This window comes from Stigmatopora nigra, chromosome 9 (assembly GCF_051989575.1).
Source record: "Stigmatopora nigra isolate UIUO_SnigA chromosome 9, RoL_Snig_1.1, whole genome shotgun sequence".
Classification (NCBI taxonomy): Eukaryota; Metazoa; Chordata; class Actinopteri; order Syngnathiformes; family Syngnathidae; genus Stigmatopora; species Stigmatopora nigra.
The window spans coordinates 7,078,155-7,090,655 of record NC_135516.1 but is presented as its reverse complement, the minus strand read 5'-3'; the positions used below and the strand labels follow the sequence as shown (position 1 = coordinate 7,090,655).

The 12,501-nt window shown below is 39.7% G+C and overlaps 2 protein-coding genes and 1 long non-coding RNA gene across 3 annotated transcripts; 2 read left to right on the top strand and 1 right to left on the bottom strand.

Annotated features, from left to right (window-relative positions):
• Positions 1 to 3,909: 3,909 nt before the first annotated feature.
• On the top strand, positions 3,910 to 7,983 carry asb10 (ankyrin repeat and SOCS box containing 10). The gene is made up of 5 exons (XM_077725285.1): positions 3,910 to 4,277; positions 5,187 to 5,454; positions 5,925 to 6,429; positions 7,004 to 7,117; positions 7,326 to 7,983. Exons 1-5 carry the CDS (start codon positions 3,953 to 3,955, stop codon positions 7,509 to 7,511), a joined length of 1,398 nt encoding a protein of 465 aa, XP_077581411.1. The 5' UTR covers positions 3,910 to 3,952; the 3' UTR covers positions 7,512 to 7,983.
• A 1,457-nt stretch (positions 7,984 to 9,440) lies between these two features.
• Positions 9,441 to 11,374, bottom strand: LOC144201688 (uncharacterized). Its single transcript, XR_013327382.1, has 3 exons — positions 11,148 to 11,374; positions 10,834 to 11,000; positions 9,441 to 10,274 (listed from the first exon to the last, which is right to left on the bottom strand). It is a non-coding gene; the product is annotated as an uncharacterized LOC144201688 (long non-coding RNA).
• On the top strand, positions 9,722 to 11,884 carry gbx1 (gastrulation brain homeobox 1). Its single transcript, XM_077724437.1, has 2 exons — positions 9,722 to 10,338; positions 10,867 to 11,884. The coding sequence occupies exons 1-2, from the start codon at positions 9,888 to 9,890 to the stop codon at positions 11,382 to 11,384; spliced, it is 969 nt and encodes a 322-aa protein (XP_077580563.1). The 5' UTR covers positions 9,722 to 9,887; the 3' UTR covers positions 11,385 to 11,884.
• The last annotated feature ends 617 nt before the right edge of the window (positions 11,885 to 12,501 follow it).

Sequence of the window (12,501 nt, the reverse complement as noted above, 5' to 3'; positions counted from 1 at the left end):
ATCAATGCAAAACAATGCTCAAATTTTCTATTTCCATGTCTAGAAAATATAGTAATTTGCAGGATATAACCCATCAATTTGTTAACATTCTATTGCAAAATTATCCACATTCATCTTGCTATTTAAGTGAGAAGTCTAATTGGTGGCGAATTGAAGGCCAATATTTGTTGTGGGTTTTAAAAAATGCATCAAAAGACATTAATATTACTCTATTGCAGTGGTCGTGAACATTTTTTTTGTCATTCCACCACTAATAAAGAACAAAGTCTCTGATTTTGACCAAATTATTACACTATTGCAAAACAAGTACATAATGCATGCAGACAAGTCTAGTGAAACTGAATTATTTGAGTGGCAATAGAGGTAGTTTCGCATCTATTTGTGTGTTTGAGACATTTTAGCTTACAACTTAACAGAGAGCCTTATGCACTCATCAAAAGAGCGATCTATGGCTTTTGATGTATGTTTAGCCTAGTGAACACAACAGCTCAAAATGTATCATAATTGTGACCAATCATCTACAGAAAACTCTACAATTCAGCTGACTGAGCACATTTTTGAAATTTAACTACCTTTGCATGTAGTTTAGATTATAGGACATATTTTCGTTTAAGTTCTTTGCTGCATTGGGATGCCATTTAGAAGTTAAAGAGTTTTCTTAACTAATCACCCAGAAGGCAAACTTAACTTTATACCGTTAATTTATGTACATTTGTGTTGATATTTGGGCACTTCTTTTGGGTAACCACATTTGCCTTTTTACAGTAGAATATCCCTGATATTGTTAGATACCATACTCCGAGTATGCTTGATATTAATGTTTGTGAGTCATATATGTTATTGATGCTTCTAACTTTGCTCACGACTGTAGATGGAAATTAAAGTTTTGCATCTCACAACGTCAGTCCGCTCCACAACATCACACCCACGCCTAGCTTTAGTCAATAGGCTTGCTGTCCCCGTTAACCACAATGCTATGGAACGTATGACGATGGATGGGTGCATTAGTGACTGATGCACAGCCTGGGCTGGTTTGCCTTGTTTTTGTGTTGCAAGCACGTCATTAGAAAATGTTCCACTTGGCGAGGAAGCACGTTTTAACCGCTAGCGCAATGAAATGAGGTTGTGATCGATGGTTAAAGTTATCCCAGACTATTACACTGAGATATGAACCTCACTATTGTCACCATGAAGCAGAGAGCTATTTGCATGTTGATCAGTGCATCGAAAGACAATTGGAATATGAGTTGCATTCTGTGGTGTGGTGGCCAATGCGCAAAAGATATAGTAATGTAATCACAGAAGCACAGAGTAGTTCATAGCTGTGATTTAATTTAATGCTCTATAAATTCATTTGGGTTCTACGGCTGCATATCTAGCATCCTAAATAGATGTTGGGTAGTTTTTGCAGATCTGTAGACTGTTTTTATGGACTTTTGTGTGTATATACAAGCTATTAGTGATCAGATATCCAACCCCAAATAAGTGATAATAAATTCATTGAGTCTTAATATGTTAGATAGATAATGATATAATTATTTTAAAAAATAATATAAGAATATTAGACACCCTTAAAGATACTGTAAATCTGCATAAAAACATGGCCGCAAGTTGAGAATAAGCGAGTCGTGCAAGTATACCACGCTAGTATCTTTTTCGATTTGTTCAGGTAATTATTGCAGTTATTAAAAAAATGCATAAGTTTTCCTTTTCAACAAACTGTGCAATAAAAAGAAAAGAAAAGCATTAATATGGAGCTTGAAAAACATGCTCCAAAAATGTATACTTTCTCAAAGCAATTCTGCATCAAACTAACAACAAATTAAATTGCAAAGCTATCACCATTAGATATTGCTCTAATTACATACATTTCATCACACTCAAAGTATAAATGACTCCACAGTGTGGCACGAGGGCTGCCGTTAAATCTCCCTCTGTATGTGTGGCACAGTACTCCAACTAGCATTAAGAGGCACATAATCAGAGGGAACTAATTGCCAATGATTGCATAAATGAAGAGGCTCACTTTCATCAGGACTGATGTGTGTCCACTTACCGATTTGGGAAGAGAAGGCGCTTGACCAGAAAGGTGAAAACCTATGATGCTATATATAGTATATTGCTTTAGACGAGTAATGTAAAAAAAATGAATATTTCCATTCCGTTCTTGGTGTTATTTAGTTGTCATTTGTCTTGCTTCTAATTCACTTTCACACACTTGACCACACACACACACACACACACACACATATACACCCACATATACAAACATATACACACATATACACACATATACACACATATACACACATATACACACATATACACACATATACACACATATACACACATATACACACATACACATATACATATAAACACACATACACACACATACACACATTCACACACAAACACACACACAAACACACAAACAAACACACGTACACAACATCAAGGCCATCCATTTGAGAAATGTATTGAAGTTGCTGTCTTTTTCCTCCATTAGTAAGTGTTTAGTTCAGCGTTTTAAATAATTGTGTTACAAGGAATGATATTTAAAATACATTTGGGAAGCAATGAGGCGGGAAAGTGCCTACATGTTTTGCTGATGACACCCGGGCCATTTAGAAGACATCAAAGTAGAGAGGAGGTAGCCTCAATGCATATTATAAACTCATTATGTCTATCATTTAAAAGGATCTACTCCAGCCACACACACACAAAAAAAAAAAAAAAAAAACAATATCCCAAGTCTTGGGTAAAGTGTGTTTTCAAACTTGAAACACAAACATGAAGCATCAAAGTGTAACATAAAATAAAAGATCGATTTCCAATATATGACGTGTTGTCAAGGTATATATTATAAGTGTTCCTTTTATGCAAAACTGAGATGATTTATACTGTTTAATTGAATACTTCTACTTTACTTACATAGAAGTAGCACATTCCAAATATCTAGAAGAAACTGTTGATATTTGGGGGTTTAGTTTCCCTTTTTAGGGCACTCAAACCAAACATAGGCAAATAAATAATATATAATTTGCATAACTTTACTAATGCCAGCCAAATTGTTCATACATTTGATCTACTTGGAGCCTGATTTTTAAGCTATCGCCACAATACTGAAGAAATACCGGACCATCATTCAAAAGAGATATTAACCAGATACCTGGTGAGTAGACGCTAAAAGGCTTAATTATATGCCGTCTCTCTTCCATCAGAACACTTCATGTGGGGCAGATGCACAGCGGTGGCTAGTCATTCAGCCTAATGCGCCAATGGAGGGAGGCACATAGATTCATAAAAGCCATTAAGACTCGTAACAATGGAACAAAAACACTGAGAAGATGAATAATCTTTTACAAAACGTACAGAAATAGGCATGATGGAAACGTGTAGTTGTTTTTGTCTAACACGACAAAGAAGACATGTAAATATTATTTTTTTTTTTGCGATTGACAAAAGCAAATGAAAGCCTGGTTTATGGCAATGTGATGTCGTTTTTCAAGACTATTTTCTTCCACAATCATGGAAAGCATGGTGGTAAATGTTAAATTTGTATTTAAAATTACAAGACCTTGTGTGTGTGGTCAGCAGAATTTGACCTAAGCTTGGGAGTTATCCATCATATCATTTGTTCATCAATGGTATATGTTTTAGTGCAACTCTTGGATCTTCTTCTTCACCTCTTGACAAAAAGGTGATTGATCATTCCTATGGCAAAGTTGTACAGTATTCATAGCTGCGCCCACTGCGGTCAAAGGCCTTAATGACAACACGTGAGACGAAAATAGCCTAACCTATCAGTTTTCGGGGAGGGCATCATACCAAATATCAAAACAAGGAGCACAGAGCAGCTGGTAGTCACACTGTTGACATTGTTCAGTTTGTAGGACTGCTTTTTTTTACTTTTAAATTGCTTGTGCATTGTGGGATTGAGCTATCCAGAATGTCACAAGGAACTTTCGTCTTCTCGTCGAATGCTTTACGCTCTCTCCAAAAGGACGAGGAAATGCTGGAGAGACACAAGTACAAGCATCGCTTTGCCTCTCAGCATCTGCTGAGTTATACACTGAAGAAGGAGGCCTTGGGCAGAACACCACCAAAGTCTAGCTCGTTGTCGAAGCCAACCATTTGCCAAGATGTGGTTATCCAAAACGCTCTGTACACAGGCAATCTGGAGGCTACACAACAACTCTTTCCTCGAGGATCCACAGCTAACCTCATCATTGAGCCGCAGGGTGGGGAGATGCGCTGGGTCGCCCGGGGGAAGGGTAAGAGGCTACATCTGTCATCATTAGGATTTAATTTAGAAATTCAGCACGTGGTAGGTGGTAGCCTCATTTATGACGATTGTGTTTTCAAGAGACGTTGCTTGCATTCAATGAGGGCTTGCAGGGCACGACATTGACATGCTCTGTATAAATAGACTGTGATAGCATTCAAATCACGATCTGCATCATGCAACTCAACTTGATGTGGTATTTAACACCCAAGTCCATTATTTTTAGAAGCGTCTCGTGATGGGACATTAGGTGAGCAACATAAAGTTTAGACAAAGCACAACTACTAATATTACTTGTCCATTTACTTCGAAATTAATTTCCATGTTGCATATAACTGCCCATTACCATGTTAAGAACTGTCATTTTAGAGTAGTGTCATTCTACCATTTGATTGGTCACTGCATACGTGATACAGAGTAGAATTTGCTCTGGTATGGTTCACTAGGTCATATCACATGACTTCTTTAAATAACCTCATCTGTGCAAACAACAGACATAAACACGTTTAACCTCTGGGAAGAGCACTAGTCTTCACCCCGTTAGACAGAGCAATGGCTTACACGGCTCCAGAGGTAAAAGGCCACAAGCCAAAATCGTTCTGCAATGACGTGATCGCAACAGCCAAGGCTTCGGGTTGCGTGCTTGAATTTTGGAACTCCCTACTCGTGGGCGACGAGCTAATGCTCATCAGCATAGCGGACGATGACGAATACTCTTACCTGATAAACGCTACTTATGACACCAGCAATGTAGGCGAGTGGACAAACTTCAGATTTAACTACAGAAGCCTGAGTAGGTTTGGCATACTATGGAGTACTACTGCCAGTGAAGTAAAGGACGTGTGCTTTTTAAAAGCTGCTGAACCATAAATCTGATCGTTGTTTGTTGTCTCAGTAGGGCTTTGGTCGCTGGCATATGAGCAGGAGCTAACAACACCCCTTCACATCACTGCGGGACGAGGTTTTGCCGAATGCCTGAAAGTTCTGCTGCAACGTGGAGCTAGTGTGGACCTGGCGCCAGGTGGCATTACCGCCTTACACGAGTCCTGTGCACACTGCGAGCCGGAGTGTACCAGAATACTGCTGATGCATGGTGCCAACGCCAATGCTGTCACAGAGGACGGCCTTATGTCCTTGCACTTGTGCTCGAGCCCCGAGTCATTTGAGTGAGTATTGTAGAGAGGAGCTATGTAAAAATAAATGCTTGCAAATTCAAAGTAAAAACAAAATATATGACACTCTTGGGAGAAAATATTTGTCTTTGATAGTTTTTCAAGGGACTTGAATATTGAATTGAATTCTTTTTATTGTCATTACACGAGTATAATGAGATTTAAAGATTCACTAGTGAAGAAGTGCAAAAATACTACAGCAAACATAAAATAATCAATAAATATAAATAAATAATTAATCTAAAAGGTAATCTCTTGAATAAACTCCAACCATAAAAACATTCACTTCAAAGTGTACACAAACTTGCAATTCCATTGAGTAAACTGCTAAAAACAATATCTAACAATAAAACATATATTTGAGGACCCTTCAACATGATACGTGCAGACATCATGAGTAATTAGCATACCATTGTATCCCTGTTGCAAATACACAGTTGTCAACTGCTAACCTCCATCAACAGATGTGCCAAGCATCTGATTCAGTACGGCGCCGCCATTAATGGATGTACGCTGGATGAAGAGAATACTCCCCTACATGTCGCAGCGAGAAACGGCCTAGTGGATCACGTCGAGCTATACTTGCGATACGGAGCCACAGTGGACAAAAAAAACGACGAAGGCCTCACGCCCCTGAACGTGGCGTGCTCCCAGCCGCAAGAGCCGCAGGACCTCCAACGCTACTTCAATTTGTGCAAGATGCTGATGAAGGCGGGGGCCGACATCCACACAAGCGACCAGGACAAACACACACCACTTCACATGGCTTGTAAGAATGTTAACGCTGACTTGGTTGAGCTGCTTTTGGCAAGCGGGGCCGAGGTCAATGACATGGATTATGGCGGCGAAGCACCCATGCATAACATCCTGAAGGTGGCGTGCTATAAGCTTACCCATAGTCCGGAAAGGGTTGTCCGAGCGCTACTTAACTATGGATCCATACGAGTTTGGCCTGGAGCGTTGCCCATGGTAGGTCATCTACAGTTAAAGAACTTTATTTTCATGAATTCCAAATTTAAATTTGCCTAAAAGATAAGACAAGTCTGCCAAAGAGGCAAGCAAGTTTTTTTTTCTTAAAGTAGTCACCCGATTTTGCACTGATCCTACCAAGGATGTTGTTGAATAGATATTGCATTTCATTTTGACATGACTTTAGAGTCAATGATGAACAAATTGTCTATTACTCATCGGGGTGTCTAAATCAATCTTGACTTTTGACACCTTGTCTTGTTCTCGTTTCCGAGATCTGAAAAAAACACAATGCTCTCGCTGCAGGAAACAAACTCGCAACCACAAGTGCACCCATGTGCACCAGACAAAACGCCTGCTTCTAATTAGGCAAGTGTTAATAGGAGATTAATTAGCAGTTATTGCATAATTTCCAGTTAAACCCCTGGAGGGAGCTCCAATCTGTTCATTTCACAAGTGTTTAATTACTTTATTTCTTTTGAATCTATGGCTCTCTCTCTCTCTCTCATGGATCTGGCATAATGGTAATAGTTTGAATCCTGTTGTTTCTTGGGGTCGTCGTGTTGATTTCCAGGTTCTGAGGCACTGCTCTCAATCTCCACGAACCATTGAAGTGCTGCTCAACGCCTACAGTCACCTCAAAGTCAACGACACCTGGATCGAGTCTGTACCCCCCGAGGTCATAAAGGCAAGTTCACCAATTGGTAGAAACTATTGCCTAGTATTATTCTCACAATGTATTGTTCTTAGTAGAGTACTTTACTTACTGGTCTGTAGCATCACAGTTGATTTTTACAACATATGAGCAACTGTACATGAAAATGATTTTAAAAAAACGCAGCTATATTGCCCATAATTTTAAATGAACCATTATATTTTCATCTTATCTCAACCAGGAGCACAAGGAGTTCTATGAATCCGTCTTTTCCCTGGCAAGGACTCCTCGTTGCTTGCAGCACTTGTCACGCTGCAAACTGAGGAGTCTCCTGGAAGGGAGACTCAATAAGGTGGTCCCAAAACTCGAGCTGCCCACCTTTATTAAGAACTACTTGCTCCTGGATTCCAGAGGTTATGTCCACTAAATTGCTTGAAATATGTATAGCCTTGGTTCTGAGTTTACTCCTGATAGAAAAGACATTGTGCAGGAATTTCATTTAGTATTATGGGGTGCAAAATGACAATAAAAGCATTCAATTCAATTCGTTTTGCACCAAGAGAGGGCGCTAAAGCATTGATGTGATTGAGTACAGTTTCCATGCATAATCGCTTCACCACTACATAATATTGTTTTGTTTTTTTAACCTTAGCACTGGATATTTGCACTAACAGTCTTGCTTAGCAGTTGTATTTTTTTAAACTGTGAATTAATTTATTTAACTCCTTGTATACATTGAGTGTCACAATTTGTCAAATTCCTAACATAAAATGGCAAGAGTTTATATTTGAAAAGAGACTTAAAATGGGATATTTATAGTGTTGTTGTGATTCATGTTTTCATGTCAGGACATCCAGTTTCTTGTACAGTCTTTTATTGTTATTATTTGGTGAAGAAAATGCACTTCATTCACATTTTGTATGCACACATTAGATTTAAATTGGTATATTAACAAAAGTCACATTAAAAAAGTGAATCAAAATTGTAGTGGTTTGTTAATTAGCTCAGTCAAAAGTGACAATAATCTAAGAGATTATTAGAAAATGTGAAAATGCAATTCTGAAAATTAATGACAAAATTGCCTAATGGTTTCATGTGTAATAAAATGTCTTGAATTCTTGCATTTAAGGTATTTTTTTTGCTGCATTTATTTAATGCATGAATTTTCTATGTAGATGAATATGTAGGTTTCCTCCAATACAATATCATGAAATGGAATTACACTTAGTTAGCACCTAATGCTTAAATTTGTTTACTGGAATCTGACGATGAAAGGATATTTGAGACTTGACTTTTGTGTATTTAATTCTCTCTCAACTAACTCAGTAATTTCTATGGTAATGCTTTCTATGACTAAAATAACTAATTTAAAATTTATTTCAACATGTAAAGCTTTCAAAAACAATAGTGAACATAAGGTATTTTAATAATAATTAATATTAGTGGTATTGTTTAATGAAAAGAGAGGAAATACATTTCTTCTTTCAATGTTCTTGCAAGGCATCAAAGAGAAACACAAGGCCGAAACAGGTGATGCACATAGTATGTATTTTAGACATAACATGTATTTTAAATCAAGTATATTCTTCCCCCCAAAAAATGGAGGTTTATCCATGACGTAAGTGTAATAATGTGCTGCAAAGAGGTTGGCCGGGGCCCTCTACTACTAATCAGAGTGGGCTGCGGGTGCATAATGTTGGTGTCCTTGGTGCAATCAGACGAGCGCGTGGAGAGCTCGGCCACCCGGGATTCAATGTGGCTAATCATCATAATCATCAACGCCATCATCAGAGTGATCAGCTCCTATGCATGGCCATTTAAACCTTGACATGATCTGGCATTATCACCCTAAGATGTTTCAGTTTGTCTCAGTACAGTAAATGATAATGCCTTTTTTTTCGGTGGTCAATTTAAGTAACCTTCACATCCCCTATAACAAATCTGACTTTGGCCATGTTGCAAACCCACGCAGCAGTTGACCCCGCACATACACGCCTTTTATCTGAATCTAATTTTCCCAAAGTATCTCTCTCCAGGGAACAATTGTTGCAGCACTTCTTTATCCGGGGCCAAACACATTGTTTAGCCGGGCCCTAGAGAACAGGCCGAGAGAGGCGGAGACGTAGGGAGGGGAGGGAGGGGACATCTGCCTCCCCTCCCCTCCAGATTTACCGAAGAGGCACAAAAGGCTTGGTTGTTTTGAATCCCCAGTAATTGCTAATCATCAATCAAAATTAATAATAGCTGATTGGCTTGGTGTGGTCGACGGTGATAGAAGGGGAAGGATTTGCTTGGAAAGGGGGGTGGGGGGGGTGTTGGAGGGGAGGATGGGGGGTGGGAGGGGGGGGGTCCCTACTGGGAAACGACCGCCTCTCAGGACGGCCAAAAAGTCAGAGGCTGAATAAGGAAATGAAGCGTAATTTGAGGAAGATGGATGAGCCCCCAGGGATCACCGCCCCCTCCCCTTTTCACATGATAACCAATGGGCTCTCTCTCTCTCTTCCCTCTCAATCTCTCTCTCTCTCTCTCTCTCTCTCTTTCTCTCTCTTTCTCACTCAACCCCCCCTTCTTTCCTCCCTCCTCTCTCTCGCTCTCCCTCTCTCTCACATCACAGAGGGCGGAGTTGCCAAAGAGGTATAGAGCCTCGGCAGCCTATGTTTTGGTGACAAATAAGAGGGACGCAAAGGGGGGCAACACAAGCGGACTGCAGAAAATAGCTCCATTTCCGGGGATGCGGTTCAGGATCTACTTACGAAAAGTTTGAGATTTCTGGGGGAAAGAGGGAGTGAGTGTGCATGCAAAGATGCAGAGACCAGGAGGGCAAGGGACCGCTTTTTCCATCGATTCCCTCATCGGGACCCCCCAGCCCAGACCGGGACACCTGCTCTACACGGGCTACCCCATGTTCATGCCCTACCGACCCTTGGTCATCCCGCAGGCCTTGTCCCACTCGCCTCTCTCCTCCGGGATTCCTCCACTCGCTCCGCTGGCCTCTTTCGCGGGCCGCCTCACCAACACGTTCTGTGCCAGTTTAAGCCAAGGCGTGCCGTCCATGGTGGCTCTCACCACCACCATGCCCAACTTCTCGGACCCTCCGGACAGTTTTTATCCACCTCAGGAGCTGCCGGGCCCGCGTCTGAGTGCGGCGGAGCAAGCCGCGAGGAGGCAGGAGAGCCCGCACTCGGACGACCTGCACGGCCGCGAGAAAAGCTCCGAGTTGATCAACTTTTCGGAAACATTTCACACCATATCAGGTTAGTTTGTGTGTATTTGTTTCAATTAGTGGATAAAAATGGTTGACTATGTATTAAAATTGGCAGTTGGAGCTCTTTATTCCTTCATTGTGGTTCAGGGTTGTGTCTTTAGTGACATTAATTAAAGTGTATCATTCATTCAAATACATTTCATTTTATAACTACACAATTTTGTCAGGTTGTGTACATTTGAGTGCAGATTTTGATTATTCAAGCTGAGGGTTAATAGATGTGTACGTAAAAGTGATCAATTTGAAGAAAATTGTGTCAATGGAGTAACTTTTTTGTTCAGATTAAATTAGATTAGATAACTGTTCATCCCGTATTCAGGAAATGTCTTTTTTAGTATTAAAATTTAGAAATGATCATGTAATTCATTATTACTGATTGTTTTAAAAATATATATTTACCATTACTCTTTAAATTGGTTCCTATTCACTGAGGAAAATACAAATTTTGTTCAAATTCGCCCTTTCCTTTACCCTTAATACTTACCAAATGTAATATTTTCTCTCATCTGGTGTTCAGGGGAAACCAAACTGTACAGTTCAGATGATGAAAAAGCCGACCTGAAGTCTGCAGAGACCGCCTGCAGCGATCGGGACGACAGCTCGGCAGACAGCGAGAACGAGAGCTTCTCAGACGGCAACACATGCGGGCCTCTGTCACAGAAAGGCAAACTCAAACTAGGATCCCACGATGCGTTGCCCCCGGGCGCCTCATCGGCCGGCAAAAGTCGCCGGAGACGAACGGCATTCACCAGCGAGCAGCTGCTCGAACTGGAGAAGGAGTTCCACTGCAAAAAGTACCTTTCGCTCACCGAGCGCTCGCAAATTGCGCATGCGCTCAAACTCAGCGAAGTCCAGGTGAAGATCTGGTTCCAAAACAGACGCGCCAAGTGGAAACGCATCAAAGCCGGGAACGTCAACAACCGTTCAGGGGAGCCTGTGAGGAACCCCAAAATTGTAGTGCCGATCCCAGTGCACGTCAATAGGTTTGCCGTGAGGAGTCAACATCAACAGATTGAGCAAGGCACTCGGCCGTGAGCGCACTGACGTCAGATCCTGTAATAAAATTTTAAAAAATGGAAAGAAAATTGAAAAAATTAAAACATTTCAAAACTCCTTCCAGCATGAAGCACACACTGGAGTGAGGACTGGACATATGCTGTCAATCTTATTTATTGCTTTGTGAATATGTACATATAAACAGTACAAATGGGCACTATGAGAGGAATGTGTAAAGGTTTTTTTTTTTAGTATTTATATGTCAGGCCAAAAGTTTCTGTTCATTGGTTGCATGTGGTTTTCTCATTTAGTTGAGAGTCAGTTATTTTTTTTTATTTTATGTTATTTTTTTGGGGTGTTTTGTACAATTTGCTTGCATGTAAGGGGTTTGTTTTAGGACAAACTCATTGGACAAAGCAGGAAATGAGAAGGACCAAAACAAGGGACAAGTGTAAAGTTTATTGATCTAATAAATCAGTTTATATATCAACTTTGATTCCATTTTGAATCTTTTAGTCGGTGCACAATAGAAAACATATTAATTTCATAATTTAAAAGAATGGAGAGGAATTAAAAAAATCCCACACTATATAGTTCTGCATGCCATTTTTTAAAAGTATCTTATTTAAATATCATATTTTTCATTTAGTTTGTTTGCCTTGGGCATATGCAAGTTAGAATAATGAATTTGTCGATTTACTGATTACAGATGTAGTGAGTCATTTGTTTTTAAGAGGTCATGTGGGTTGGTGGAGCAATCATGGGCTCATTAACACTGAGATCAACTTCTCTTCCCCGTCACAAATGTGAAGGGAAAATAAGGCCATGCCAAACTTAAACAAATGAATACAGTATATCAATCTTAAATGTTTATATGTTGTTGTGGTATAAATAATTAAAAAACTCTTTAAGAGGTCATTTTGTTTTTTATAAACCCAAGGCCATATTTAAGAAAAATGTGGCAAATGTTATACATGGAATATTTGTGACTTCAATATTTTTCCTATAGGTACACTGAGCTTTTTAAGTTTTCTAAATTGCATTACGATTAAATCTCTTGAAGAGTTAGTGTCTCATAGGCTGTACGTTCAACTTTACTGATGCAAATGGCCTGTTTTTTCAATCAAAATGGATCAAAAAGCAAAAATAACACTGA

Coding starts and splice junctions, on each gene's coding strand:
- asb10 (XM_077725285.1), top strand. CDS start 3,953: ATGTCACAAGGAACTTTCGTCTTCTCGTCGAATGCTTTACGCTCTCTC. Junction 5,455..5,924: donor TCGAGCCCCGAGTCATTTGA/GTGAGTATTGTA, acceptor CTCCATCAACAG/ATGTGCCAAGCATCTGATTC. Junction 6,430..7,003: donor GGCCTGGAGCGTTGCCCATG/GTAGGTCATCTA, acceptor GTTGATTTCCAG/GTTCTGAGGCACTGCTCTCA.
- gbx1 (XM_077724437.1), top strand. CDS start 9,888: ATGCAGAGACCAGGAGGGCAAGGGACCGCTTTTTCCATCGATTCCCTC. Junction 10,339..10,866: donor AACATTTCACACCATATCAG/GTTAGTTTGTGT, acceptor TCTGGTGTTCAG/GGGAAACCAAACTGTACAGT.